The sequence below is a fragment of the Ammodytes marinus genome (assembly GCF_949987685.1).
Source record: "Ammodytes marinus genome assembly, chromosome: 5".
NCBI classification, from domain to species: Eukaryota; Metazoa; Chordata; class Actinopteri; order Uranoscopiformes; family Ammodytidae; genus Ammodytes; species Ammodytes marinus.
The window spans coordinates 21,199,198-21,224,425 of record NC_137234.1 but is presented as its reverse complement, the minus strand read 5'-3'; the positions used below and the strand labels follow the sequence as shown (position 1 = coordinate 21,224,425).

General features: G+C 42.1%; 2 protein-coding genes across 2 annotated transcripts; one reads left to right on the top strand and one right to left on the bottom strand.

Moving 5' to 3' along the window:
• Window positions 1-306: 306 nt before the first annotated feature.
• fanci (FA complementation group I) lies at window positions 307-16,986 on the top strand. Its single transcript, XM_080028063.1, has 38 exons — window positions 307-389; window positions 508-607; window positions 705-777; window positions 961-1,091; window positions 2,783-2,936; window positions 3,075-3,132; window positions 3,315-3,356; window positions 3,517-3,640; window positions 3,750-3,835; window positions 3,928-4,060; window positions 4,171-4,248; window positions 4,351-4,487; window positions 5,240-5,420; window positions 5,537-5,624; window positions 5,732-5,862; window positions 6,430-6,500; window positions 6,670-6,784; window positions 9,900-10,022; window positions 10,169-10,237; window positions 10,303-10,404; window positions 10,498-10,695; window positions 11,099-11,220; window positions 12,477-12,638; window positions 12,907-13,086; window positions 13,188-13,354; window positions 13,464-13,540; window positions 13,728-13,844; window positions 13,928-13,979; window positions 14,066-14,193; window positions 14,353-14,418; window positions 14,536-14,632; window positions 14,762-14,949; window positions 15,050-15,106; window positions 15,184-15,243; window positions 15,405-15,479; window positions 15,683-15,778; window positions 15,930-16,031; window positions 16,238-16,986. The coding sequence occupies exons 2-38, from the start codon at window positions 515-517 to the stop codon at window positions 16,301-16,303; spliced, it is 3,999 nt and encodes a 1,332-aa protein (XP_079884189.1). The 5' UTR covers window positions 307-389; window positions 508-514; the 3' UTR covers window positions 16,304-16,986.
• On the bottom strand, window positions 16,070-25,228 carry polg (polymerase (DNA directed), gamma). The gene is made up of 23 exons (XM_080028607.1): window positions 25,204-25,228; window positions 23,948-24,546; window positions 22,881-23,076; window positions 22,520-22,687; window positions 22,239-22,385; window positions 22,034-22,113; window positions 21,758-21,940; window positions 21,423-21,556; window positions 21,143-21,266; window positions 20,805-21,029; window positions 20,562-20,679; window positions 20,219-20,302; window positions 19,939-20,052; window positions 19,666-19,826; window positions 19,506-19,559; window positions 19,289-19,406; window positions 18,926-19,061; window positions 18,569-18,815; window positions 18,331-18,453; window positions 18,014-18,182; window positions 17,689-17,897; window positions 17,421-17,581; window positions 16,070-16,503 (listed from the first exon to the last, which is right to left on the bottom strand). Exons 2-23 carry the CDS (start codon window positions 24,517-24,519, stop codon window positions 16,439-16,441), a joined length of 3,588 nt encoding a protein of 1,195 aa, XP_079884733.1. The 5' UTR covers window positions 24,520-24,546; window positions 25,204-25,228; the 3' UTR covers window positions 16,070-16,438.

Genomic DNA, 25,228 nt, shown 5'->3' with positions numbered 1-25,228 from the left:
CCCAGCGAAGAACTAAACTGTGCCTTGTAAACAGGTTGGTAGAAATCAAGTTTTTCTACCAAATATTTAAATGGGTAAATAAATAGACGGATTTTGTGTTGTGTAACTTAATATTTTCAGGTCATATTACAGCATTTTATTGAATATATTGCAATGCTCAATTGTTATCCTTTACATTAAATATCTGTTGACACGAATCTCAAATGATGTAATTGTAGGATACTTTGAGCCGAACATGGCAACCACAAAGCAAAACAGGAAGTGTGTGCAGGCGGGAATTTTGTTTCATGTTTTCCTGACGGCTTGACTTTTTCCACTTTCACGGACCAGTTTATTAAATTAAATCGTTTGTCCGTTACCAAACATAGTTAAACGGTCGACAAGCAGAGGTAAACCCGTTACGTTCGTTTACATTGAGGTCCAGTAATAACAAGCGTACTGAGTGACAGCAAACGAGGATTCTCTCGCTATCTCAGTGTTTTACCTCTCTCTTGTGTCTGTTTGCAGGTTGCTCATGAGGGCTGACATGGAAAAAATCGTCACTCTATCAGATGGAGACAGTACTGCCGAGCTTCAAAAGTACCTGTCCTCCCTTACAAATGACCAGGTAAAGTAAATCTGTAAACTTAGCCTACATCATTTCCAAATAGAATTGCCTATTAATAAAGACATCTGCAATATTAAAACTATGAACTGCTTTTTAGCTAAGCACCGTGATTACCAATGGCGCATTAAAAGGTAAACAGGTCGGGACCATGATTAAAGGCATATTCAAAGGTAAGTCCAGTGGGCTTTGACTACAATGTTTATACATTAGATGTTTGAGATTATAACACAGCATTTACATTTTCACTGTCTTATCTCCATGCACTATCATTCAACATGTTAAAAATGACCTTGGTTTTTAATGTCACACTTGTCTGGTGTAAAACATGTAAAGTGTGTGCTCCTTCTGATTAGGCTCTCCGCCCAACTCCACTGAGGGGTCAAATCGCAGACTTCTTGTGTATCAACACTGCATCGTTCTGTGTGAATCCGGGGACCTTCAGACTGAGGTGGCAGCTGATATCATTGGGCTGCTGATGCTAGAGGTAAAAAAAATATATATATTTATAATACTAATAATGATGATGATGAGAGTGATAGAATAATAAGACACCACTCCAAGCTACTCCTTCCAAAGAGAGGTAAATAAATAATAATGACAATTGTTTAAAATAAAGTAATGCCTTGTTACTGACAGTGTTTTAGAGGTAATGAAGTATGGCTACCTCAATTAGGATTAAACAGCATCCAAGGATGATCAGGATGAGGAGATGTAGCTTCATCTTAAAGGTGCAGTGTGTAATATGACATCATCAAGAAAGTTCTGCAAAGTTCTAGAATGCAACACTCCCTGGGTAACCCCACCCCTTTCGAATAATAACAGAAGCTACAGTGGCCTTCAAGGACAAGAACAATTCTAAATTTTAAACAATGCACCTGATGACATTCCAACTATGACACTTTCAAGATGGCGGCACTAGGCCTTGGTCCAAAATATGCAGAAATATGGACATATATGAGACCCTTTCTAAGGGAAAAAATAATAATTAAAAAAAAAATTCTCAGCTATTATGCACAAAATTAAATGTACTTATGGATATTATAATTACTTTCTACAAAATCTGCTAGGAAATAAAAATTCTACACACTGCAGGTTTAAAGTGTACTGTGTTCCAGCCGTATTTATTTACAACATTCGATAATTAATTTCACCAGTTTCTAGAACATAAATCAAATAAAAACACCATTATGCACTAGGTACTCACATACTACTATGAAGCATGAATAAAGAAATAACTATCGGCTGTAAACACTATACTACTGTATACATTATAGGCCTATATAAATAACTAAAACAATACAACTCAGCATTCACATGAGCTAAGCATTCAGATATAGTCATCTAAAGTTACATAAAGAACATTACCACTCAGACAAAATAAAACAGATCACACATAAGGCAAAGCGCAACGGCCTCGCCTGGCCGGAACGCTAGACTGCACGTGGCCGACATTTCCATTTTACTTGGAGAGCGAGCTAGCTAGCTATCAATTAAGTACCATGGCAACCTCAACATCGCTGCTTTAGCTTAGCTTAGCCTTTAAACCGAGGAAATTACAACATCAAACTGACACATACAAGTGCGTGATAAAACTCACAATAAAGAAAATAAAGCACTTACTTTATCAATAACTTTATACTCTGAGTATAACACAGGAAACAGACAAATAAAGATGAGCCACCCGCTGGTGCCAGGTCCATGGGTGGTGCACGCCGACATCAAGCACTTGGACACACTGAAAAAACGAAACTTAACTCTCATGCACTGTTTAGCGTGAGCAACGGTTCTTAAAGCAACATCATCTCATTAAAAGTCAAATACTTTTATACAGTCAGGATTGTAGTTGCACTGGTTTTCCAAAATGTTTTGTCTTTCACATGCAACTTTATCTTTGGTTTAGCTCTCTGGGCTTTCTATTCTATTTGGATTAGAGGACGTGAGGCATTGTTTTAAACTATAATCAGCATCATTCTACACTACTTCCAGATTTAGAAACGATCAACACATTAGTTTGATGACATGCAACAATCTATTTGGGCTTCTAGATTTGTGATCTCTACTGCTTCTTCTTTTTTGTTAATCCTAAATAATGTGTTTCTGCTTCCTGTGCTGAGTTGCTGTCTCAACAGTTCCCATGGTACAATTACTATTGTCCCTCTTTAATGTTATACACAGACTCACACACTGCCAGGACCCTCTCTTGCACAACTGGCGTCTCTTTTTGTTGAGGCCATTAAGGTGGGAAAAATGGGTAGTGGGAAATCCCTGGAGCTATTTCCTACTGTGCTTACTGCCCTTTCAGCCTGTGAAGCTTTGTCTTATGGCAAAGGTAAGTACACATTACTAGCCTTGGGAACTACTTTGTTATAAAAAATAGAAACATCTACATCAACAAGTTGCAGATGGTAAAAGTAGATAACAAATCTCTTGTCTGTTGTGGTTGCTTGTTCTTTTATCACAACGTTAGGGGAACTTAATGGTGAGGCATACAAGAAACAGCTGATCAATAGCCTCTGCTCAAGCAGGTGAGGACATCTCAAATGTCATACAATACATGTGAAGGAGTTCTTGATGCAAGCATGTTTGATAATAATAGAACATCCACTCCCCTCACTGAGATGAAATATTTATTTCCAAAACATTAAGTATGGTTTATACAAAAGCAGGATGTTTGTATTTATCTATTCCTTCTTTTCTTTCCATCCAGATGGGACCCGCAATGTGTTATCCACCTGACGACCATGTTCAGGTAACACCTTCGACTATCGGACCTTCACCGTATCAGATTTGAATTGCCTTCACAGTGATTTCACAATGTTTTATCTGCTATTATTTGCTCTTTGTGTTGCGTCTTGGGTCACACAACATCATTCAGCATTTTTTTTTTGTGTGTGTCTGTCTCTTTTTAGGGATGTGCCCCTGTCTTCAGAGGAGCTGCAGTTTTTGGTGGACAAAGTACTGAGGATGTTCTCCAAACTGGATCTGCAGGAGATCCCACCACTGGTTTATCAGCTGCTGCTTTTATGTGCAAAAGTGAGTATGTTTGAGAGAAACAACATGTTTTTATTTTTTAGGAGTCAGTTAATTACAATTTCCTTTTAATGAACCAAATGCCTGCCCCGGCCTGCACTGTGTCTGTTAGGGATGTAAGAAACAGGTCCTGGATGGAATCGTCAGTTATTTTAAGGAGCAAGACGTTCGTCAGGAGGAAGAGCAGAAGCACGGAGAGTGAGTGGCTCCTCATCCTGCACGTGGCACATGCAGCACTGTCTGCCTTTACATGTTCTGATGATACTTGTCTTCCACTGTTTTTTCCTCAGGAGCCTGGATCTGGAGGTCCAGTCCATCCCACAGGACCAGTTAAGGCACGTGGAAGGCACTGCTATCCTCCACATAGTCTTTGCTATACGACTGGACCATGAGCTTGGCAGAGAGTTCCTTAAAAGCTTCAAGGTCTGTCTGTTATTGAAGATGTTTTTAATGTTTATATATTTTTTTAATTTCGATAAACAATTAATTTGTAATGTATAGTATGCCATCAATCTTGAATTGCGTTCCTGCAGTTATCGTATGGAGATATGTGCCCTTTCAGTGCGGCCCTGCTGCTGTCTGTGGCACGCATCCAGCGTTACGAAGAGCAGGTGAGAAATCTGTGCTAATTATCCCATTCTCATTTGAGTCTTTTAAAAAAAATCTTTTTCTGTTCACTAATGCATTTCTCTGCTCTACTTGTTTTCGGGTAGGTGTTTGAACTTTTGAAGGGTGCAATCATCAAGAGCTTTAAGGATGAGCAGCTGCAGCAGGGCTCCAAGTTTCTGCAGGACCTCCTGCCTGCACACTGCAGTGTAGCTCAGATGATACTGGACACAGTGAAGAACAGGTCAGGGAACTTTTTTTTCTTCTGTGGAGGGTAAAAGAAACCTATGGAGCTGTGATGACATTAAGGACGCTTTCACACCTGCCGCATTCATTTCAATTGAATCAAACTCAGGTTTGTTTCCACGTTTGCTGCGGTTTTGGGTGCGCACCAAAAGTGTACAAAAAGACAAGTGTACTAAGAGATTGTTGAAAAGGTGGTCTTGGTACACTTCTTAATTAACATAGGTGCGGCCCATTTGAGGTGAGAACGTCAGTGTACTACATTCAACCCAATTGCAGGAAACACTGAGTATTTTTTAACTAAAGGAGCTCCCCCTAGCCAGCTACGCTATGCATTATGGGATGAGTTAGACAATAATTTTTCTGAAGTTTCTTTCTGTAGTTTTACCCGCATGGAAATTCTGACTAATTGTATTGCAGTTAAGGAACTACGTTATTGCTCCCATCCCCAAACATATCAGCCAAATGAGTGAAGAGAGTTATGGCTAAGTTATCATGTGGCTTAATGGTGCTGCATTTTGGTTAGCTTTGGACCATAGGAAAAGATAGGTGTGAAAGATAATCAAACCTGGTGAAAAACTAAACAGTGGATCATTCTCTCATCTGGTGCAAAACATGGGAGCAAACTAGGAGCAGGCTATCGGGTGTGAAACGACTCTTAAGATTTCTTTCAGTGCTACATTACCATCTTATATTGATCTGAAAAGGATGTTCAAAGTTAAATCTGCTTCTTCTGCTGTTCCACCTGTGCAGTGTGTTTGGTTGGGATCACGTCACCCAGGGGCTGGTGCAACTCGGCTTCTTCCTTATGGACACATTTGGACCCAAACCTGGGCCATTTGGCAAGACCACGGAAGGGTCTTCTACCGTAGCCCGTACCCCGACTCAGCAGGCATGTAAGCTGGGCGGACAGGTGCTCTTGCAGGGCTTTAAGGTACCGTAGTGTGTTTATTTTATACATTGAATTATGACTGAAAACTATCAACACACACAGGATGTGTTTTTGTGTTTTTTCACTGGAGAATGTCCTACAATGTCCTCCTACAACAGACACATGAGCCTATCAGAGGAGAGATACTGGAGCAGGTCTTGAATCGATTGGTCACAAAGACGGCTTCGCCTGTCAGTCATTACCTAGGTAACGCAACCTGAAGATATTAGTCCCAGCTTTCAGATCACGCACCTGTGCCTAGATTTAGAACTTTTGTCATTTGTTTGTGTTTGTTCTTGTTTCTGTATCATCAGATCTTTTTTCTGACATTGTGGTATCTGCTCCCATTATCCTCCTGGAGTCATCTTCCAAGGTGACAGAGACATTTGACCACTTGTCCTACCTACCCTTGGCTACAGTTCAGGGTCTGCTAAAAGCAGTCCAGGTACACACACACACACATACACACACACACTAGGGCCCGACCGATATTGATTTTGGAGTGCCGATGCCGATTATTTTCAGAGAAAAATTACGATTACGATTAAATCGGCCGATTAAAAAATAAATAAAAATCCCCAAAATATATATTGAAAAAATATTTTTTTGAACCCTTAAATATATATACCTTTTACTGTTGAAAATATGTACAGGAACTTTTTCTTTATTGCAATACGCATTGTCAAAAAAAATAAAGTGTAACAAATATGTCTAAATTCAGACATTATGCATTTTATCTTACTGCACCCAACCCTCTGGAACTCCCTTCTCCCAAATCAGCATCTCAGACTCAATAAACTCATTCAAAAGTCACCTCTTTAAGGAAGCATAATGACACCTGACTCCACTTCAAACCTTATTTTAATTTTTTATGTATTTTGTTTTCTTTTTCTACATGTATGATTCTCTATGATGTAAAGTGTACATCATAGATAAATCGGTCGGGCCCTAACACACACACAAACTGTAGAGGCACCTCTTTTCTAATCAATCTTTTCTGTTTAATCTCCAGCCGCTGCTCAAAGTCAGTATGTCTTTGAAAGATTCTTTGATCATAGTTCTCCGCAAAGCCATGTTTTCCAGGTGTGTACTGCTTTGCCTTTTATCAAATGAGGTTTATCGGTGCAGTGTAATTAATCATGCTTTGGCTACCACATCTGATAACTCAAGAGCAAAAAGAGGGGTGATTTTACATTTCAAATGAAGATAATTTCTCACCCTGTTTTCTCCCCCATACGTGACCCTCTACTAGCCAACTGGAAGGCAGGAAGTCTGCGGTGACCGGCTTCTTGTTGCTGCTGAAAAACTTCAAAGTGTTGGGCAGCTTGGCCTCCAGCCAGTGTAGCCAGGCCATCTCCTCCAGCCAGGTACGGTTAAACTGTATTTGCGTCTTTCAGAATATTTTCCTGCAACAACGGTCCTGGAAAACACAGGCAGTTTAAATGTATTCACTCTGAACATGGCTTGTGGTATAATAAATGTCTACCTTATCAAATCTGATAAGCATTCCTCTTCAGCCACAGTGTGCTGAAATAAATTGGGCTGACAATGCTTCGAACACACTAAATTTAGCTTTATTAAACATCAGATCCTTGGCAGGTAAAACATTTTTAATTAATGATTATTACTAGGCACAATCTTAATTTTATGTTTTTAACTGAAACTTGGTTAGACCAAGATAACAGCTCAGCTGTTCTCATAGAGTCCGCCCCCCCAAATTACAATTTTGTGAGTGAATCCAGAGTGCATAAAAAAGGAGGGGGGGTTGCTATTCTGTTTAAAGAATCTCTACAATGCAAAAAGATGTCTTATGGAAATTTTGATTCATTTGAGTATGTGGCTCTCCAGTTAAATTCAGCCTCTAGAGCTATTATCATCAATATCTACCGGCCACCACAATACAATACAAACTTTTTTGATGACCTTGCTGAACTGCTGTCTGTAATCTGTACTGAGTTTGACTGTGTATTAATCGTCGGAGATTTCAATATTCATACTGACAAACCAGAGGATAGATGTGCGAAAGAACTGTGCTGTGTCCTTGACAACTTTGGACTAAATCAGCATGTTGACAAACCAACTTATAACAAAGGGCACACGCTGGACCTTATCATTTCCAGAGGAATGAACATTTCAGACGTAACAGTGGCAGATATAGGTCCCCTCTCAGACCATTTCTGTTTATTTTTTGAGAGTAAAATGTCTGTGCACACAATTGATCAATCAAAAGTAATACAAAAACGGTATATTGCAGAAAATACCAGTGAAACATTCATTCAAGCATTTTCTTCAATACCACCCCTCCCCTGTAACTCAGTTAAGGAGCTCTTAGACAACTTTAACGGCAAACTTACAAGTATTATAGATGCTATTGCGCCCACTAAGATGAAGGTTGTCTCTGGTAAGAAAAGATCTCCTTGGAGAAATGCCCCGCAGGTCTGAATAGAAAGAAGAGTGCCGTAAAGCAGAACGCAGGTGGCGAAAAACAAATCTCCAGGTTCATTATGACATCTTCAAAGAGAAACTGTAACGTTTAACTCAGAACTGAGAAATGCAAGGCGGTCTTTCTTTTCTGACATCATCACCAAAAACAACAACAATGCACGTGCCCTGTTTGCTACAGTCGACAGATTAACAAACCCTCCTGTGTCAGTAGCGTCTGAACATCTCTCCACGAGATCCTGCAATGAATTTGCCTCCTTCTTTACTGAGAAAATTCACAAAATTAGACAAGCTGTCACTGCATCAATACCAAGTTCAACATATGTGTTCCCTCTTAAAATCAATTCAAATGCAATGACAGAATTTTCAAAAAACCTGGAGGACATTATACAACACCTAAACTCCTCATCCTGCTGCCTTGACATTCTGCCCACAGGCTTCTTTAAAACTGTTTTAGCTGTATGGCATCATATGTTCTACAAATTGTCAACATGTCCCTTCAGACAGGTGTATTCCCACAGGCCCTGAAAACAGCAGTCATCAAGCCACTCCTAAAAAAGAATCTAGATACATCACTCATGAAAAATTATAGGCCCATATCTAACCTACCGTTTTTAAGTAAAATAATTGAAAAAGCTGTTTATCAACAGCTAAATAACTACTTAGCAAAGAACAACTGCTTTGATGTTTTCCAGTCAGGATTTCGACAACACCACAGCACTGAGACTGCTCTGGTTAAGGTCCTCAATGACATCCATTTAAACACAGACAGTGGCAAAAGTTCTGTCTTAGTTTTACTGGATCTCAGTGCCGCTTTTGACACAGTTGACCACAGCATATTACTAGATCGACTAGCAAACTGGGTTGGACTTTCTGGAACTGTACTAAGCTGGTTTGAATCCTACTTAAAGGATAGAGACTACTATGTGTCAATAGGCAATTTCACATCCGAGCGGGCAAATATTGAATGCGGAGTCCCCCAAGGTTCCATTCTTGGGCCTCTTCTGTTTAACATCTACATGCTCCCACTAGCTCAGATTATGAATAAGAACAAATTATGCTACCATAATTATGCAGACGACACACAAATTTACATAACCATATCACCAGGAGACTACAGTCCGATACAGGCACTGAGTAAGTGCATTGAACAAATCAATGATTGGATGTGCCAAAATTTCCTTCAATTAAACAATGACAAAACTGAAGTAATTGTCTTTGGTGCCAAAGATGAACAATTAAAAGTCAGCGCACAGTTTACATCCGTTATGTTAGAAACCACACCCCAAACCAGAAATCTTGTTGTTGTCATAGACTCCGACTTGAATTTCAAGAAACACATTAAATCAATTAATAAATCAGCCTACTACCACCTAAAAAACATATCAAGAATTAAAGGGCTTATGTCTCAGCAAGATTTAGAAAAACTTATCCATGCATTTATCTTTAGTAGACTTGACTACTGTAACAGTGTCCTTGCTGGCCTTCCAAAAAAATATATCAGACAGCTTCAGCTAATTCAGAACGCTGCTGCTCGAGTCCTCGCTAGGACCAAAAAAGTGGATCACATTACCCCAGTTCTGAGGTCTTTACACTGGCTTTCTGTCACTCAAATAATTGATTTCAAAATACTGATGTTGGTTTATAAAGCACTAAATGGTTTCGGGCCAAAATACATTACTGATATGCTGATACGTTATGAACCGTCCAGAGCCGTCTGGGACAGGTCTACTTACAGTCCCTAGAGTTAGGACTAAACAAGGAGAAGCAGCTTTTAGTTATTATGCACCAAAAATCTGGAACAAACTCCCAGAAAACTTGAGGTCTGCTGCAACTCTCAGTTCTTTTAAATCGAGTCTGAAGACTTTTTTGTTTCCATTTTAACCTGCAATTTTTATTTTATTTGCTTCTTTTATTCGCTTTTAAATGTTTTATAATGTGTTTTATGTATTCTAATCTTGCCCCTGTAAAGCACTTTGAGTGGCCTTGTGTCTGAATTGTGCTATATAAATAAACTTGCCTTGCCTTGCCTGAATCCAGGTCCAAGTGGACGTTCATTCTCGTTACAACTCTGCGGCCAATGAGGCGTTCTGTCTGGAGATCCTCAGCAGCCTGCGCCGCTGCCTCGGCCAGCAGGCTGACGTGCGCCTCATGCTCTATGAGGTAGGAGAAGCCTTTTCAATGCCTTGTCTGCGCGTTGAGGTTACATTTTTGCTATGTGCTTTTACATTTCTACTGTGGTTTGTGATCGCTTATCGATTGATAAGCTTAGGAACATCCTGTTTATATGAGGTTCTTGCCTATTTCAGGGTTTCTATGATGTACTCCGTCGCAACTCTCAACTTGCCAGCTCCATCATGCAGACCCTGCTCTCACAGGTGTGTGTGTGTGTGTTGTTTTTTATAACATGGAGGGCTGTGTTACATGTCTTTTGCTTCCTTAGCTGAGGCGATACTACGAGCCTGAACCAGACCTTCTGCCCCCGGTCAAACTTGAACCCTGCATCACAGCTGTTGGAGACCAGGTCTTCCTCCAGGAGCCACTGGTGACTGCATTTTTTTAACGTTTTTGTAGCTGTGTTTCTATTTTTATTTTGCTAGGTTTGCATCTGCTATAAACGGCCATTGTTTCATTTCAGGGCCATCTGATAAGCTGCACTGTACATTGCCTGCTGTGGCTGCAGAACATGCGCCGATCAGCCAACCCCAACGCCGGCGACAGCGATGACGAGGATGAAGAGGAGGAGGAGGAAGAGGGATACCAGTCAGAACTCCAGGCAATCCTGGAAAGCATGACAAGACGCATGAAAAAGAGTGAACTGGAGGACTTTGAACTGGTATGCATGCAATCAAGAAAAAAAAAAACAGGAGCAACAAAAAAAACATCCTGTACACTTAGCTACATTGTATGTCTTTCAAAGGTTTGGCTCAGTCTTTACCTCCCCCACTTTCAAATCAACAGCAGGAGAATCTTTCCAATGATCGGCGGCACAAATAAATACTTATTGGTCTTACTAATTATGTGTCTTCACAAGGCTATTAGATGAAAAGCACTAACAGGTTGTAGTTTTAATAAAATCCGTAGGTAAAGAACATATAAGGATCCCAATAAATATCCTAAAAATGAACTGAGGGACATAATTTTGAATTGCTGTGGTCTATTGCCGGTGTTCCTCACCTACTGCTCCCATGCTCATCCCTCACCCTCGTCAGTTTTTATTGTGTCTGTGTTTTGATCAGGACAAGTCGGCCGAGTTTTCCATGGGATCCAGCGTCGGGGTGAAGAATAACATCTATGCTGTGCTGGTGATGGGAGTGTATGAGGTCCTTATTGAGTACACCTTCATCAAAGCCAACTACAGGTAAAAACCATCGCACTGTGTGCGGCCAGGACATTGTGTTGTGCTTAAATGTTGTTGAAGTGGTGATTTAAAAAAAAATAATACTGTAGGGGAAGGTGGGGTGATTTGTGCAACTTTTTACTCAAAGTGATTTTAAAGTGAGGCCTTGACAGTTAAGTCTCCAACTCAAATATGTACATATATTTCAGGATGTTGTGCATCCCTGGCAATAAAAACTTTGGATCTGGAATAAACTGTTTAAGAAATATAGCTTTCGGAAAAAAAGTTGTCTTGTCGCACAAATCACCCCACGTAGTGGGGTGATTTGTGCGTCATTGTGTCACAATGACAAAGTCACCATCATCATCTTTCTGGCCATCTGAACTCTCATCAGTGGTGTCGTTAAGTGGAATTGAGATGTCACTCTCTTCTGAGCTACTGTAGACAATCACTTTCTTTTGGTGACCAGCGTATACAGCCATGCCACTGGCACAACTCTCAGAAATGTACTTTGCACTAGTTGCTCCGTGCTTGTGGAACCAACTGCCACCTGACAAATGTGATTCCCCCTACATTACTGCCTTTAAATCAAGGCTCAAAACCCATATGTACACCCTGGTGTTTCCTCCCCATTAACCTCTGCACTACTTACTTACCTCTGCACTACTATCTGTGTTTATGTGGATGTATGGGCTTTACGTCTTTTATTTTGGTTATTGTTATTTTACCTTCATTGTTTACCTACTGAATGCACTATGTACAGCACTTTGGACAGTGCAAACTGTCATAAATGTGCTTTTATAAATACATTTTACTTACTTACTTACTTATAACTCACCCAGGCCCTTGCGCACAAATCACCCCATCCCCAGAATTTTGGATAATAGGCATGATGCAGCAATTTAGGGTTGACATTGTGCTAACTATATAGACTCAAAGTGTAGCATACCAAAGCACTAAAACATGTGTCAAATGTTTTCAAACGTGTCTATAATTGTTCAGACACAATAATCAAAAAACCTTGATCATGGAAATTTTACTTTGAAAGGCAAAACACAGTTTTTTGAGCTTAAATGTGCTTATATCTTATTCCTTGTGTCTCCCTTCTTTACAGGATGAGTCAAATGGATGGCTCTTCTTAAATATGTGGTCACATTTCCAATTTCTTCCACGGTTTTCTAGAAACAAGGGGTTTTGCAACTTCCAAAATGCACAAATCACCCCACCTTCCCCTATACAGTATATTTCATTTTTATTTGTGGTTCTTTGTGTGGCAGTAAAAACCACTTTGAGGAGCTCATGGAGCTGTTTAACCGCTACCACAAGCTGTCCGAGATCCTGAAGGAGAAATCGGGAAAGGGTCGAGTGCCCTCAAACAAGACCCCCCGCAGTTTGCTCTCTCTGGGCTTCATATCAACTCTCCTCACGGTGCTCTTCAGGTAAAAATGCTATATTAAATGAATCAATGTGACTATATACTGGTTTGTACCGGTTCGCTGATCAGAGGTTGTTTGCAATATTCTTGTAGCCAGTACAAAAGTGACATGTTACAAGTGGAAAGGAAAGTACGAGGGCTAAAACTTGCTTGTGTAATGCGTTCATTGACTCAATCATTTTAAAGAATGTACTGGATTGTTTGCTGTATACATAAGAAATAAAATAATTTTGTGTTGGTTGTCATTCCCTTTTTTAAATTTTTTATTCCAGAGACAGTACTCAGAGCAGAGAGGAGGCTCTCTCTGTGCTGCGCTCCAGTGGAGAGTTTGTGCGCTATGCGTTGAGCGTGGCGCTACAGAAGATCCAGCAGCTGGAGGAAACGGGACACACGGACGGCCCAGATGGACAGAACACAGAGAGGACCTTCCGCTTCCTCTGTGACATGACCAGGTTTGGAATATCCCTCCGCCCCCTAAACGTCAGCATTTGAGCGTTTGTTTTTTTTTAAAAATTCTATGACACTGTTTTGACCAAGTGAATTGTCATTGCAGTGTTCTGATGTGGCGTTACACCAACATCCCCAGTGCTGTGGAGGACGGGGGGAAGAAGGAGAAGCGCTGCAGCCTGTCCCAGATGTGTCTGGAGGGTCTGCTCAGGATCTTCACCGCCTGCCAGCAGCGTTACCCAGACAAGATGGCCCAGCTCCTCTCCACTATGGGTCAGATAAGCACAGCGTTTCCAAACTGTTAAAAAAACAAACAGTGAATTTTATGTCCATTTACCTTGATGTTACGCCGGAATTCATCACATTGTGTGTTCCCCCGCAGACATTTTAGAGGACGATGGCGAGCCGGACGACGGCAATGTAACAGAGATGAACTTCTTTTACATCCGACAGTTTCAGGTGCCTCCATCCATATACACAATGTTGTATTGTTCTATTATGTAAAGGTCAAAGTTATACCTATCCATTGCTTCTGTTGTAGAATCTAAACTCGGTAATATTTCTGCACTTATTTTTCTGAGAGGATTTGTCAGGCTTAAATATCTGAGCATGTAATCTAAAATCCAAATTTATTTTCTGTCAACAGAGGGCGCTGTTCACTCAGTTAAGCGGAGGCGAGGATGAATTTAACAGCAAAGAGGCCCAGCTGCTGGTCAGCATCTTGAGTGTGCTTTCACGCCAGCTGAAGCCCTCCTCACAACAGGTAGGGGTACTCTTTAGCAAACTTCAGAAAAACACATTTCCTAAGTCTTGTTTCCGCTAACTAACACACGTCTACATCTACAGTTTGTTCAGATGATCACGTGGACTGTGAAAATCTGCAAGGAGACGAGTTTTGGTGAGTGACAGTTTCCGTGATCAATTTCAGGCGTAGTAAGGTGTCTTATAAGGTATTTTTGTTTAATCTCTATCTCTCTCCTATAGAGGATGCAGCTTTCTCCAAGGGCCTGCTCTCTCTTCTCTTCAGCCTGCACGTTCTGTTCAAGAGCCCTGCGAGCCTGCTTCTGGAACTCTGCCAAGACATCCACTGCCAACTTGGAGATATCGACCAGGTACACGATTAGCGCACATGCAACTTTGTAATATAAAAACAATTGCAAACACATTACTGTATCAGTTGGTAACGGCAATTTTACCATTCCACAACTATGTTTAATCTATGTGCCTTTTCTCCGGGTCTTTCATTCTGCCTCCTCTTCCTGTACGGACAGGATGTGGAGGTGGAAAGACAGTCTCACTTTGCCATTGTCAACATGAAGAATGCAACCACAGAAGCAGTGAGTGATTTTTACAACCTCAAATCTTTTGATTTGCCACGACACAGATATCTCCATATCGCGTTATATATCGCACAGTGTGTGTTCACCACTTTCATTTTAATCTCTTGCCCCCAGCTGCTGGTCCTGTCTCAGGTTGACAAAGTGCTCGATGAAGTGGACTGGCTGATTGCCAGAAAGAAAAGCCAGACGGCCTCTGACAAATCGGGCTCCGGTAAGAAAAGCTTTTCGGGCCGACGCTACAGTTGGAGTTGAGAGGAGTATATACGGGGAGAGATGCATCATCCATCAGGGTTAAGGTAATAAAAACATCTGTGATTTTATGTTGCTGATTCATGTACAGTAGGTGAGGCCACGCAGACCCCGGGTCAGCAGGATTCAATTGAGAAAGCGGTGACTCTGCAGCTGGGGACTCTTTTGACAGCATTGAACGAGCTGGTTCAGACGTCCCTGCTGCCCGGCACCTGTACCATTACACTGCTGAGAGAACTGGGCCGCACATACGCCATCCTCACCACCCTGGTCAAATATGTGAGTATTTGTCCACTCTTGTTATCTCGGTATGAAAAAGCACAGGTTGCGACCTTTAGTCTGAAGTGATATTTATTTATTTTTTATTTTATTTTTTAAGTACATCCAGGTGTGTGCCAGCCAGCACGGTGCACTGCCTGCACGCTTGGAGAAGCTGGTTAGTCTGACATATGGTTTCTCTGCTTGAATGTTCTAGCTATTCTGATGTCATGCTAACGTATTGATTTTTTGCAGGTCAAACTGTCTGGATCCCACCTAACACCACAGTGCTACTCTTTCATCACGTACGCACAGGTAACGCAGCTGAGTTTTTGTAAACGAGTCCCTGCCAAAGCTTACAGACCAATGATAATGATTACGACCCTTTGAGTTTTTCAGTTATGGATATGACACAATCAACTTTAGGCTCCAGAGAGGAGTACTGATGTTTTGAAGACAATGTGTTTCTCTACTAGAGCGGAGAATTAGGTGGCGGAGGTGCGGATGACAAGAAGAAAAAGAAAAAGAATGAAACGAGCACTGCTGCCTCTGTAAGGACATTTATCTTACTATTGTACTTTTAATGATTGATACTAACAATGCATTTTTATTTTCTGTTTCTTTATTATATTAAAATTTATATAAACACACTGTACAATAAGAAACTTCTGATCCTCAAATAAAAAATCTGAATGGATTCATTCAAAAACCCATTTGTCTAACTAGATCTGTTCATTTCTTTGGATCTTGGTAGGCAAAACTCCTGCGTGAGACAACGGCCATCCCAAACTTGATCTTCAGCATCGAGCAGTATGAGAAATACCTCATCACACTCTCAAAGAAATCAAAGGTAATGTGTGAACTTAAACGCATCGAGGCAGTTGACAACATACGACTCTCAAAATAAAATACATAGAGAAACCTGTAGAACATAACACAGAGTGCTCCCTGAATCACTGTGTCATCAGTCAGACCACTCATAAACAGTAATGTGCATCCAGGTCAATCTGATGCAGTACATGAAGCTGAGCACCTCAAGGGATTTCCGCATCAACGCTGCGACTCTTGACGCGGCCCTGCAGGAGCAAGGCGACAGTCAGGAGGTAGGTGCATTCTCATTATGTAACTAGCAGCTTCAATGGTCCACTTCTTTCCTAACACATTCACAATTGTTTGTGAATTGTTTTATTCATACCCCCCCCCCTCCCGCCTTTTACTTGATTGTGTAAATACATTCCCTTGAATGCTCAATATACCAACAGGCTTCTTGGTTGGTAAGATCTCAGCCTTTCTTCTTCTTCCTTTTCAGGCTACACAGTCACAGGTCGCAGAGGAGACGCCAGAGCCCAAACAGAAGAAGAAGAGAAAACAGTGATCCAAGACTCCTCTAGGCTCTTTCGCTTTGATACAGACTAATCTCAAAGTTCCTCGCCGATCTTGAAGTTGACTTAAGCCTCCGAACAGTCTCCTTGGAGTTGTGAGTTGAAACTGCTGCTTCTGGCAGTAGCTGCTACCTCCCTTTGTTCAGAGAGCCTTTGGTGATGTCGATGATTTGGTACACATCCAAGGCCTCACCTGTGGGAAAAGTTTGCACACATTGTTTAACAATAGACGATAGTTCACTTTATTCAAAAGAAATATGTATTTTGGTATGAAACATTTATTACAAAACACACAAGTGTCACTTCTAGCTGACTGACATCTATTTTAAATAATTTAAGATCGGTCAGGGACTAATTTGACTTACTGTCCACCCTATATCAAGATGACTAAACTATGTTGCTGTTACTATCTTACAGAAGGTACAGTTGTACAAACAGTATGACTTAAGATGCCTCTACTTTATCGGCCCTTGGCTACGCTAAGGGAAGAGGTGGAACTCTGGTTGCACCTGAAGAGATTCACACAAGCTTAAGTCGTGCCGTTTTGTTTTAAAATAAAAATTAATGTTCACACTGTTTATTTACTATTTTATAGTCTTTTTGATTTCTTCTGTCAGGTGTCTGTAGTAAATGTGTTGATGGTTTGTGTGTACAAATAATACATTTATTAAAAAGAAAAATCCCTCACATGAATTACTGTGTTTTTTTAAGTTCTTATTTGAACTATTTTTGCCCAGTTACTCAAGGCTGTAAATACAGTGCAAATGAACCTCAACGAGCCATACAATTGCCAAAGGGTGAAAGTACAGTTGTGGTGGGTAGGCAATGCTCTAAAAAAGGTAAAGAAAAAAATGTATTCAGCTTCTTCTCAATTCCCAGTCGAAATTTGTGCAATTCAATTCAAATTCATGTGCACAGTATCACATGTAATAATTTGTGCACATGAAAAAATTAATGTACAGAAAATGAGTTGCGGTTGGTTTTGAAGATCCTTAAATTCCCACTACTGTTTTCTAAGCACTTATTGATATAAAACTTTTGTGCAATGCATAGAAAAGGCCTCATACTACAAAGAGAAAATAAAGGCTGACGGTGGTGTGCAGGACTTACCAGGTGGTAGGCTGTATCTTCGTTCCAGACCTGCGGGATTGGAGGGGGTCACGCAGTCCATGTTGACCTCCTTCCTCAGACACTGGTCAATGTCCACTGAACTGAAGAAAGCTACTGACTGGGGAAGGTCCGGCATGTCCAACGCATGGGCGAACATACACCTGGAGAGGAGAAGAAGGCACACGATAAGAAAAAGCTTTCGAATGCATTTCCTATTGTGCAGTGGACATTTCAACAAAGAAAAAAAAATCCTGAGTTGTGAACAGACCTTGTGAGCAGGTTGGTGATCTGAAGTGCCAGTGCCGCTCGGTAACGGTCCTCGCTGCAGACGAGGTATCGCACCTCGTCGTGGATGCTGATGCAGAAACGTCCGTCTATGCCGTGCTCCTCAAAGAGCCACTTCATGGCCACCAGCATCAGATGAAGGTAGTCCACTGCAGAGCTCTGGACCACCCAGTTCACCCTGCTCGTGATAAACTGACAAAGGAAACGGTGCAACATCTTGCTTTAAAGACGAAGAGGAAGGTACCAGCATGTAGATATGACCTATATTAGGAGTTGTGTCTGTCCCACTGATCAGCACACTGCCTCACCTCATCCTTAACAGCCTTGGGCTCCAGAGCTCTGCTGATCCTGCAGCCTAGAACAGGAGTGGAAGGCTGGGCTGAATGAGCAATGCTCTCAAGCTTATTGAACATGTCCGACTCCGTTCCTCCAGCCCACTGACGCTTATCCACAATTTCCCACCGTTTACGCCGAGAGCTGAGGGGTAGAAGGAACACAAAGGGGAAATGAAGGAACCGAGCCAATGAAAACATTGGCTCAGCCTTAATAGCTGTTTTATAGCAACTATAAGGCTGCTGATTAGTGGTTGTGAATGTTTGTGTGATATTTCTGCTTGCTCCCTCACCACTGTGAAGCCAGTCTACTGATCCTGCGCAGCTCCTGCAAGGAGACACTTCCGTTTTCCTCTCTCTCCACCTCTATACCCAGTTCACTGACGAGCCACTCCCCCTCGTCTGACAAGTGGTATCTGAAAAAAGTCAAACATATAAACAGAAACGGCTCAACTAAATCAACTTTGTGCAAACTGCTAAACCTTAATATAAAATCTTAACATTAGCACACAATAGAATTTTTGAGTGTACCTGCGTATGCCCTTTGTCAAGGCATACATCTGTCTTGCCTTACTGGCGGCTTCTGTCTGGTTGAGGCGGTGGTTGAACTGCATTAGCAGTCTCTCTGCAAAGGGTTGTCCTGCTCCGTAGATGCGCCCGTAGTTGAATACCTTGGCGTGCTCTCTGCTGATGCCCACAGTGTCAGCGGTGCGACTGTGCAGGTCAGTGCCCTGGCTCTTCTTTCCCTGAAGGGTCATCCAGCCAAACGCTGTACAACCTGAACCCCCAGCAGAGAGACCAGACCAACCCAGTGAACAAACATCAGATGCTGTTTTGTTCGGACTACACTAGGACTATACTAGATATTCATTAAGTGACCAATCTCACCGTGCATGCCAGCAAAGTGAGCCTCTCCAAGCACAGCAGCGATCCACAACTCCTGAGAGTCTACGTCTGCTCCCACCAGGTGATATCCAGGCGGCACCTGCACCATGGCCTTCAGCTCGCTGCCGACACGATCCCGCTGTTGTCGACAACAAAAAACAGTTTATTTTTTTTCAATACACAACATCACATTCATAACATAAATAGCAGAAGAAAAACAATAACACGGTGTCACCTTAATTCATACAGTCCAAACAAACACAATTTATGTACTGGCTGATTAATGCAACTCAGTCGAAATTGCCAGCAGTCAGTATCTCAGATTTGTGTTGTGTATGGTTGCTCCTTGCCAGCTCTGCCTCTTACCCGTGCATTACTGGCAGTCAGCCATGTTGGTTCCACGGCCCTACGAGTGACCGTACCAGCGGTGACGACCTGAGGTAATATGGCACCATACTGGCCCTCCTCGTCAAACTCTTTGTGTCTTTGGGGGATAGAAATGTTGTTAAATGCAGGGATGACTTTCTCCCCACTGCATGGCTGAACAATAAATAGAGGATAGCTATGGATAGACCAGACAAACCTGCTGACAATTCGAGGAAGCTCTACCTTCCGCAGCCACAGAACCATCTGAGAGCTATGACAAGACAAAGTTAAATCATGTATTCATCGTCTTAATGCCTGGTGATGAAGCTAATTGTGATCATCCAAAACAAATGAAAACCCTTATGGTGAAAGGCTACCTTATCCGTTTTTGGGCGTTCCTCCAGAAGGACATCATTTTGTTGATCTCCAGAGCGCGTGTAGCGTTGGTTCCACCCCGTCCTGCCCTCAGAGTACCATCTTCCATCTTGGACAGGAAATCCTTTGAAAAAGGACTGCCGACATTGTTGTGATTACCGTCCTGAAACACCCAGAAACACACATTCAGTCAGAGGATTAAATGTAATTCAAAAAAGTTACAATGTGCCAATGCTAGTTATTCAGGACTATGTGGATAAACAATGGAACTTCACCTTATGAGGTAATTTGAAAAACCAGCACCCTGGGATATCTACATCATTGTAGGGACCATTTCCATGGTGATAGTGGCAGCGACTTTCCTCTGGGATGTGATGTGGATCTTGGGACTTTTGTTCAAGCAAAAAAAACATTACTAATGTTCGATTTCTATACATGTAGAAGTGAAATCATTGTACATTGCACAGGAGAAGGAATACATTTATTAAACGGTACATTACAACAGCATTAAGTCATAAAAAAGCATCTGCAAACGGCAACAGCAATTCCACTCACCACATGTTTGTTCTTCAACCCATTTTTAGTCATTCTCACTGTAGTTTCTTCTGCCAGATTTTCCAGAGAACCTAACTCCTCCACCTTAAAGAGAGGTTAAAAAACACACATCACATTCATGATACATATTCCATCATTCCACAGCCCACCAACATGATCGGTGATCCAAAGTAGCACCGATTCAACCCATACACAGGGTCCATTTCAGAGGACTCAACACTTCAGCTCCTTTTCTTCAAATACATTACATTTAGGTGAATCTGTACGATGAAAAGTCACAGAGAAAAACAGCTTCTTGTAAACACTGCAACAATGACTTAAATGACATCACGAGCACCCAGACCTTTGCCCACACTGTGCTGTCTGTCCACATGAGTTCATCTGATGGGCTGCTGTCCTGATACTCGGGCTGCTCTTTGCTGTTCTGCTCACAGTGCTCTCTGTAAACACTCTCAATGGCTCTGTGGGACAAAACAGTGCTTTAATAAATAACACCCAACCACATCCAATGTTGTGTTTATCTAAGGCTGAATAATCAAGAGCATAATCATGTCTTGGCGATGTTAAAGCACAGTGCACTGAGTACCTGTGTGGGCACACAGGGCCTGTATCTTCCTCCTGAGACTCCAGGTTATCCCTGCGTCCAGGCACCAGGTAGCCCCATCCGTGCTTCTCAGTGTAATGTAGGGGGAAACCGTCCCACGTCAGGCCCATCAGCTTAGGCGTCAGTCTCATCTGTAGACTGATGAGGCTGGCTCCAGGAGACCAGCTGTCCCCGGCCGACATCTTCTCACACAGCTTACGGTACCACCTGAAAGACACGTCAAGAGTACAGGAGGTCTGACACTCGTTTTCAATGGCAAATGGACATTGAAGAGACAATAAAAGAGTGGATAGCTCGTGGGTGCCTGGGAGTAAGCTTACCCCGGATGTCCAGGCAGATGTTGTCTTCTCTTAGGAAGTCGGTTCACGGTTTCCTTTAGCTTTTCCACAGCCAGCCTGTTGGGGCACGGTCTTGCCAATTCCTCTTCGGAGGGGGGACCTGGATCTAATAATATAGACAAAACCTCAACTAAATAATCTCTATTCTTTTTTTTTATTGGTGCATATTCATTATTAGATGATTTCAATTTTCAACAGCAATCGAGAAAGAGAGAAAACTAGCATTGGCTTTCACAATGTGGTCCATGTTCTGAGCTTATACCTTCTTCCAGGTCCGGTAGAGGAGTAGCGGCTTGTGTTTCAACTGCTTTTTTCTTCTTGCTGGCTGGTACTTTCTTCTGCTTGAACTCCTGCACATCCCACTCAAGATCCCAAAGCCAGGGGTCTTCTTTGTACCTTTAGTTAAAAAAACAAAAGAAAACACCATTTATATACAATCTATGCATATAACACATACAATGTCGTTTTAAAAAGTAAAATAAAAAAGCACCTGAAAGCAAATATCCCTTGCAGTAATGGACCTATGGAATATGCATAAACCTATAATCCCTTTTAACCTCACACACACATATATAGAGAGATAAATACTCTTCTCACCTTTCCCCCTGCAACAGCTGGCAGGCATCGTCCGCTAGAGTCATCAGAGACTGCTTCATCTCCTTCTGGAGCTCCTCGTAAACGTCCTGAGAATCTTCTAAGTAGCGAACCCAGTTTTGATTGACTGGAAGGTAGCTCACGCCCATCTCTAGCATTCCTGCAAACGTCACAGGATGAGGGCACCTTAGGAACAAATAAGAGACGGTCCGTTATGCAGGATTGCATCAATACATAGATATGTTAAGGGAGAAGGTTTGTGGGTTGGGATTTACTGACCTCTCCATGAAGAGCGGTAGCTGTTCTGTTAAGACTTCATGTGTGGCTTGAACATCCATGGCGCAGTACTGCATTAACTCCTGTAGAGGACAGCAAAGCCAAAGTGACTCCTCTGTACTTCATGAATAGTCATTTGAGAGGACCTTGTCATATAATTGAATATGGCCTATGATAACTGACACAGGGCTTATCATGAACCTCTGACCTGGAAGTTGTTCCTAATATCGGCCATGCTGCCCTTCACAAAGGTCTCCCTGGCCTCTTTCTGCAGTGGAGGCCCTCCCACATACAGAGCATGGACATCAGCCAGGTTATTAATGCTGCTGATATTCACCCAGTCCCAGGAGCCAATCTGTACACAGACACATCACTTCACAGTGAGTTTTGCTGATGACAAAAAAGGAAAATTGTCCTAACACAAAGATACAACATTTCCACCAATGATTCATGTTGTAGCTGAAACACGATAAATAACGGAACACAAACCGTTGGGCCCTCCCTTTTCTGTCCAGCTTTCTGAATATGTTTCTTGACCTCCTGAAGACCAGTCTTCTTTCCCAGCTTATTGGCCATCCACAGTGTACGCTGGAACCCAGTCAGCCCTGAGATGGCCATGTGAAGGCTCATGGTGTCTATGAAGCGTGCTTTAGAACCCTTTGGGGGAAAACACAATTTTTGGACCTTTATGTCAGACACAGCAAGTACACGCTATTTGGCAAATTTACTTGTGTGACTCATACCACTGAGAATCATAAAATAAAACAAAAAAAGATGCAAACAGAGTGCAAGAAAGATGAGTTTTGAAGGAGCGAAAAGGGAAAACAACCACCACCCTCTGAATACTGACCTTTAGTAAGTATTGCTCCTTTATGAAAGATCGGTCAAAACTGACATTATGGCCCACTATGAGCCTCTCCTTCCACTGGCCAGTGGGCGGGCGGGCAGAGTTGATAGGTGTCTCCAGTGGGATGAGGTCAGCCAGGTTTAGCTGGTTTGACCAGGAGTAGCGCTCTTCAATCAGACGCTTGCTGCACCACGAGTACCTAGCAAGTGAGATATACACATAGTGGGAAAATGTGAGTCTCATGCCTTTTCAGCCCATTTACATCCAACATGTAGGCCTACGTTTATTGCAATTATGGTAGCGTTAAACAAAACAACTCGACCTAAACGCATCACAATGAAGTGATGAATCCTTCCAATGAACCTTTTTTAAAGGTGGAGTCAGCAATTCTGGAGAATGCTTGTTGTCGAAATAAATGTTTGCCAAAATCAGTGAATATCTCTTCACGATCCGCTACCTGGTCATACTGTGTGCCTGCTGAAAAAAATTCTGGTGCTACACAAAATACGCTCTGTAAACTAGTATGTAAACAAAGAGGGCCATCCAGGTTCAATATAATTTCTGTTAAAAAAATAAATCAAAGCTTTCCCGGATTATTAATCAAGCAAAATAACTGGCCAAACCCTAGCGGAGAAAAACTCCTTCATTCCCACTGCCAATAACATCCTAAATAAGAAATAATCAACCACACACCAACTGAAACACTATTCTACTTTGCATACATATTTTTACCAGCATAATTTGTATCATGTGTAAGTTTTTTCTATTAATATTCTGTATTTTCTGTTGATTGTCAGAGTTTGTTTTGCACTATATGTTGTATGTTTGAGTCACGTCTAAGGCGATTTTCTGTCACGACAGACAATAAAGTTTTTCAATCTGAATGCCCGTTTACAGAGCCTAGGCTGTGTATTAACTCAGATAATGGATCGTGAGGAGATATTCACTGATTTTAAGAAAAAGTTACTTTGACAAACAAGCATTCTCCAGAATGGCTCCCTCCACCTTTGAATGCCAGTCCTTTCCCCCTTCACACTATCTTCAGAATACATACTCCTTCCAATCCTCACCAGTTAGTGGGAGACACCGCAACAGCCAGCGTTGGACACCGACCTTCTGTTACGCACACCTCCACATCAAACACCAGCGCCGACTCCTCTGGGAAATCCACCCTCTGACTCTCCCCATTGGGCCCGTAGCGTGTCCAGCCCACCTCCCAGCTCCACTCCCGAGGCATGGCGGGGAGCTGGGCCAGATGCAGCTTGGTGGCGGCCTCCAGGTAGGGGAGGCTCTGCGTCTCGGCCAAGGTGCGAAAGTGCTCGTCGATATTTTTGCCGTACATCTGGGGAAGCTTCAGCTCCACATCGGGCATCAGTGAAGTTTCCTTCCCCCACAGCTGGTGTCTCTGCAGGTGTCTGACGGCGCGCTCCACGTCCTCCTCGCCGTACTCGGGTTCCAGCCCTGCAAAGATCTGCTGGTGGAGGTTTCTGGACAGCATCTGGATGTTGAGGGGGTTCATGCGGGTCTCTGTGGAGTCCTCGTCCCGGGCAGAGCCAGGCTTGGTGGAGTAGAGGGAGCGGAGACACCTCCATGGCAGATAGCTAAGGCACCTCTGCAGAGGACAGCGCAACGCGGGCAGCATCACCTCATGGGGACCTTCACACTAGAGCTGGATCACATTGATACATCAATATTATGACATGATAATAATGAGAGGCACACACTGGAACTTCATACATCCAGGTATATCGGGAGCACAAGGTAGATTTTAGATATTGATTAATAATATTTGATTTCAATGTATGATGTGTGATTTTGCAAGTCTAATATTATGATCATTTTGCTAGTCTTCAGGAATTCATTAAATGACATCTAAGTGATATTCTGAACTCTTGGTGAATGCAACTACTTGGTCTTATTTTTCTCACATACCCATATCACTTATCATTGCCTACTCAGTATAAAACACTTCCAGATATTTCCTCACTCAAAAAGTTAACCTAACTTAATATTTCACTATATAGATATATATATATGCATAACATACGTTGGCCACCAGACTAAATGTTACGTTGCTTATAAGCAAGTTAATATACCATCAAGCTAGTAATGTGCATGTTTACTAACAACTGACCCATGCTGAATCCCAACAGGTCTGTTGCTAATTTCTACCACCGAGCAAAATGAATAGCCGCTTAATTACCCGCTAGAAGCACTGTCGCTAAAAGTTGCCTAAAGAAAAGCACCTCGACAGACCTGTGATATCAAGTATAACGGTAAAGTAAACTATGTTCAAATCCGCTCCACAAACAAGTAAAATTGCTACCTTAGCCTGTCGTCCTATCCACGGG

Coding starts and splice junctions, on each gene's coding strand:
- fanci (XM_080028063.1), top strand. CDS start 515: ATGAGGGCTGACATGGAAAAAATCGTCACTCTATCAGATGGAGACAGT. Junction 1,092..2,782: donor TTGGGCTGCTGATGCTAGAG/GTAAAAAAAATA, acceptor TGTTATACACAG/ACTCACACACTGCCAGGACC. Junction 10,405..10,497: donor TCTTCCTCCAGGAGCCACTG/GTGACTGCATTT, acceptor GTTTCATTTCAG/GGCCATCTGATAAGCTGCAC.
- polg (XM_080028607.1), bottom strand. CDS start 24,519: ATGCTGCCCGCGTTGCGCTGTCCTCTGCAGAGGTGCCTTAGCTATCTG. Junction 21,030..21,142: donor CATCTGCCTGGACATCCGGG/GTAAGCTTACTC, acceptor CGTGTCTTTCAG/GTGGTACCGTAAGCTGTGTG. Junction 17,582..17,688: donor ATCACCAACCTGCTCACAAG/GTCTGTTCACAA, acceptor TCTCCTCTCCAG/GTGTATGTTCGCCCATGCGT.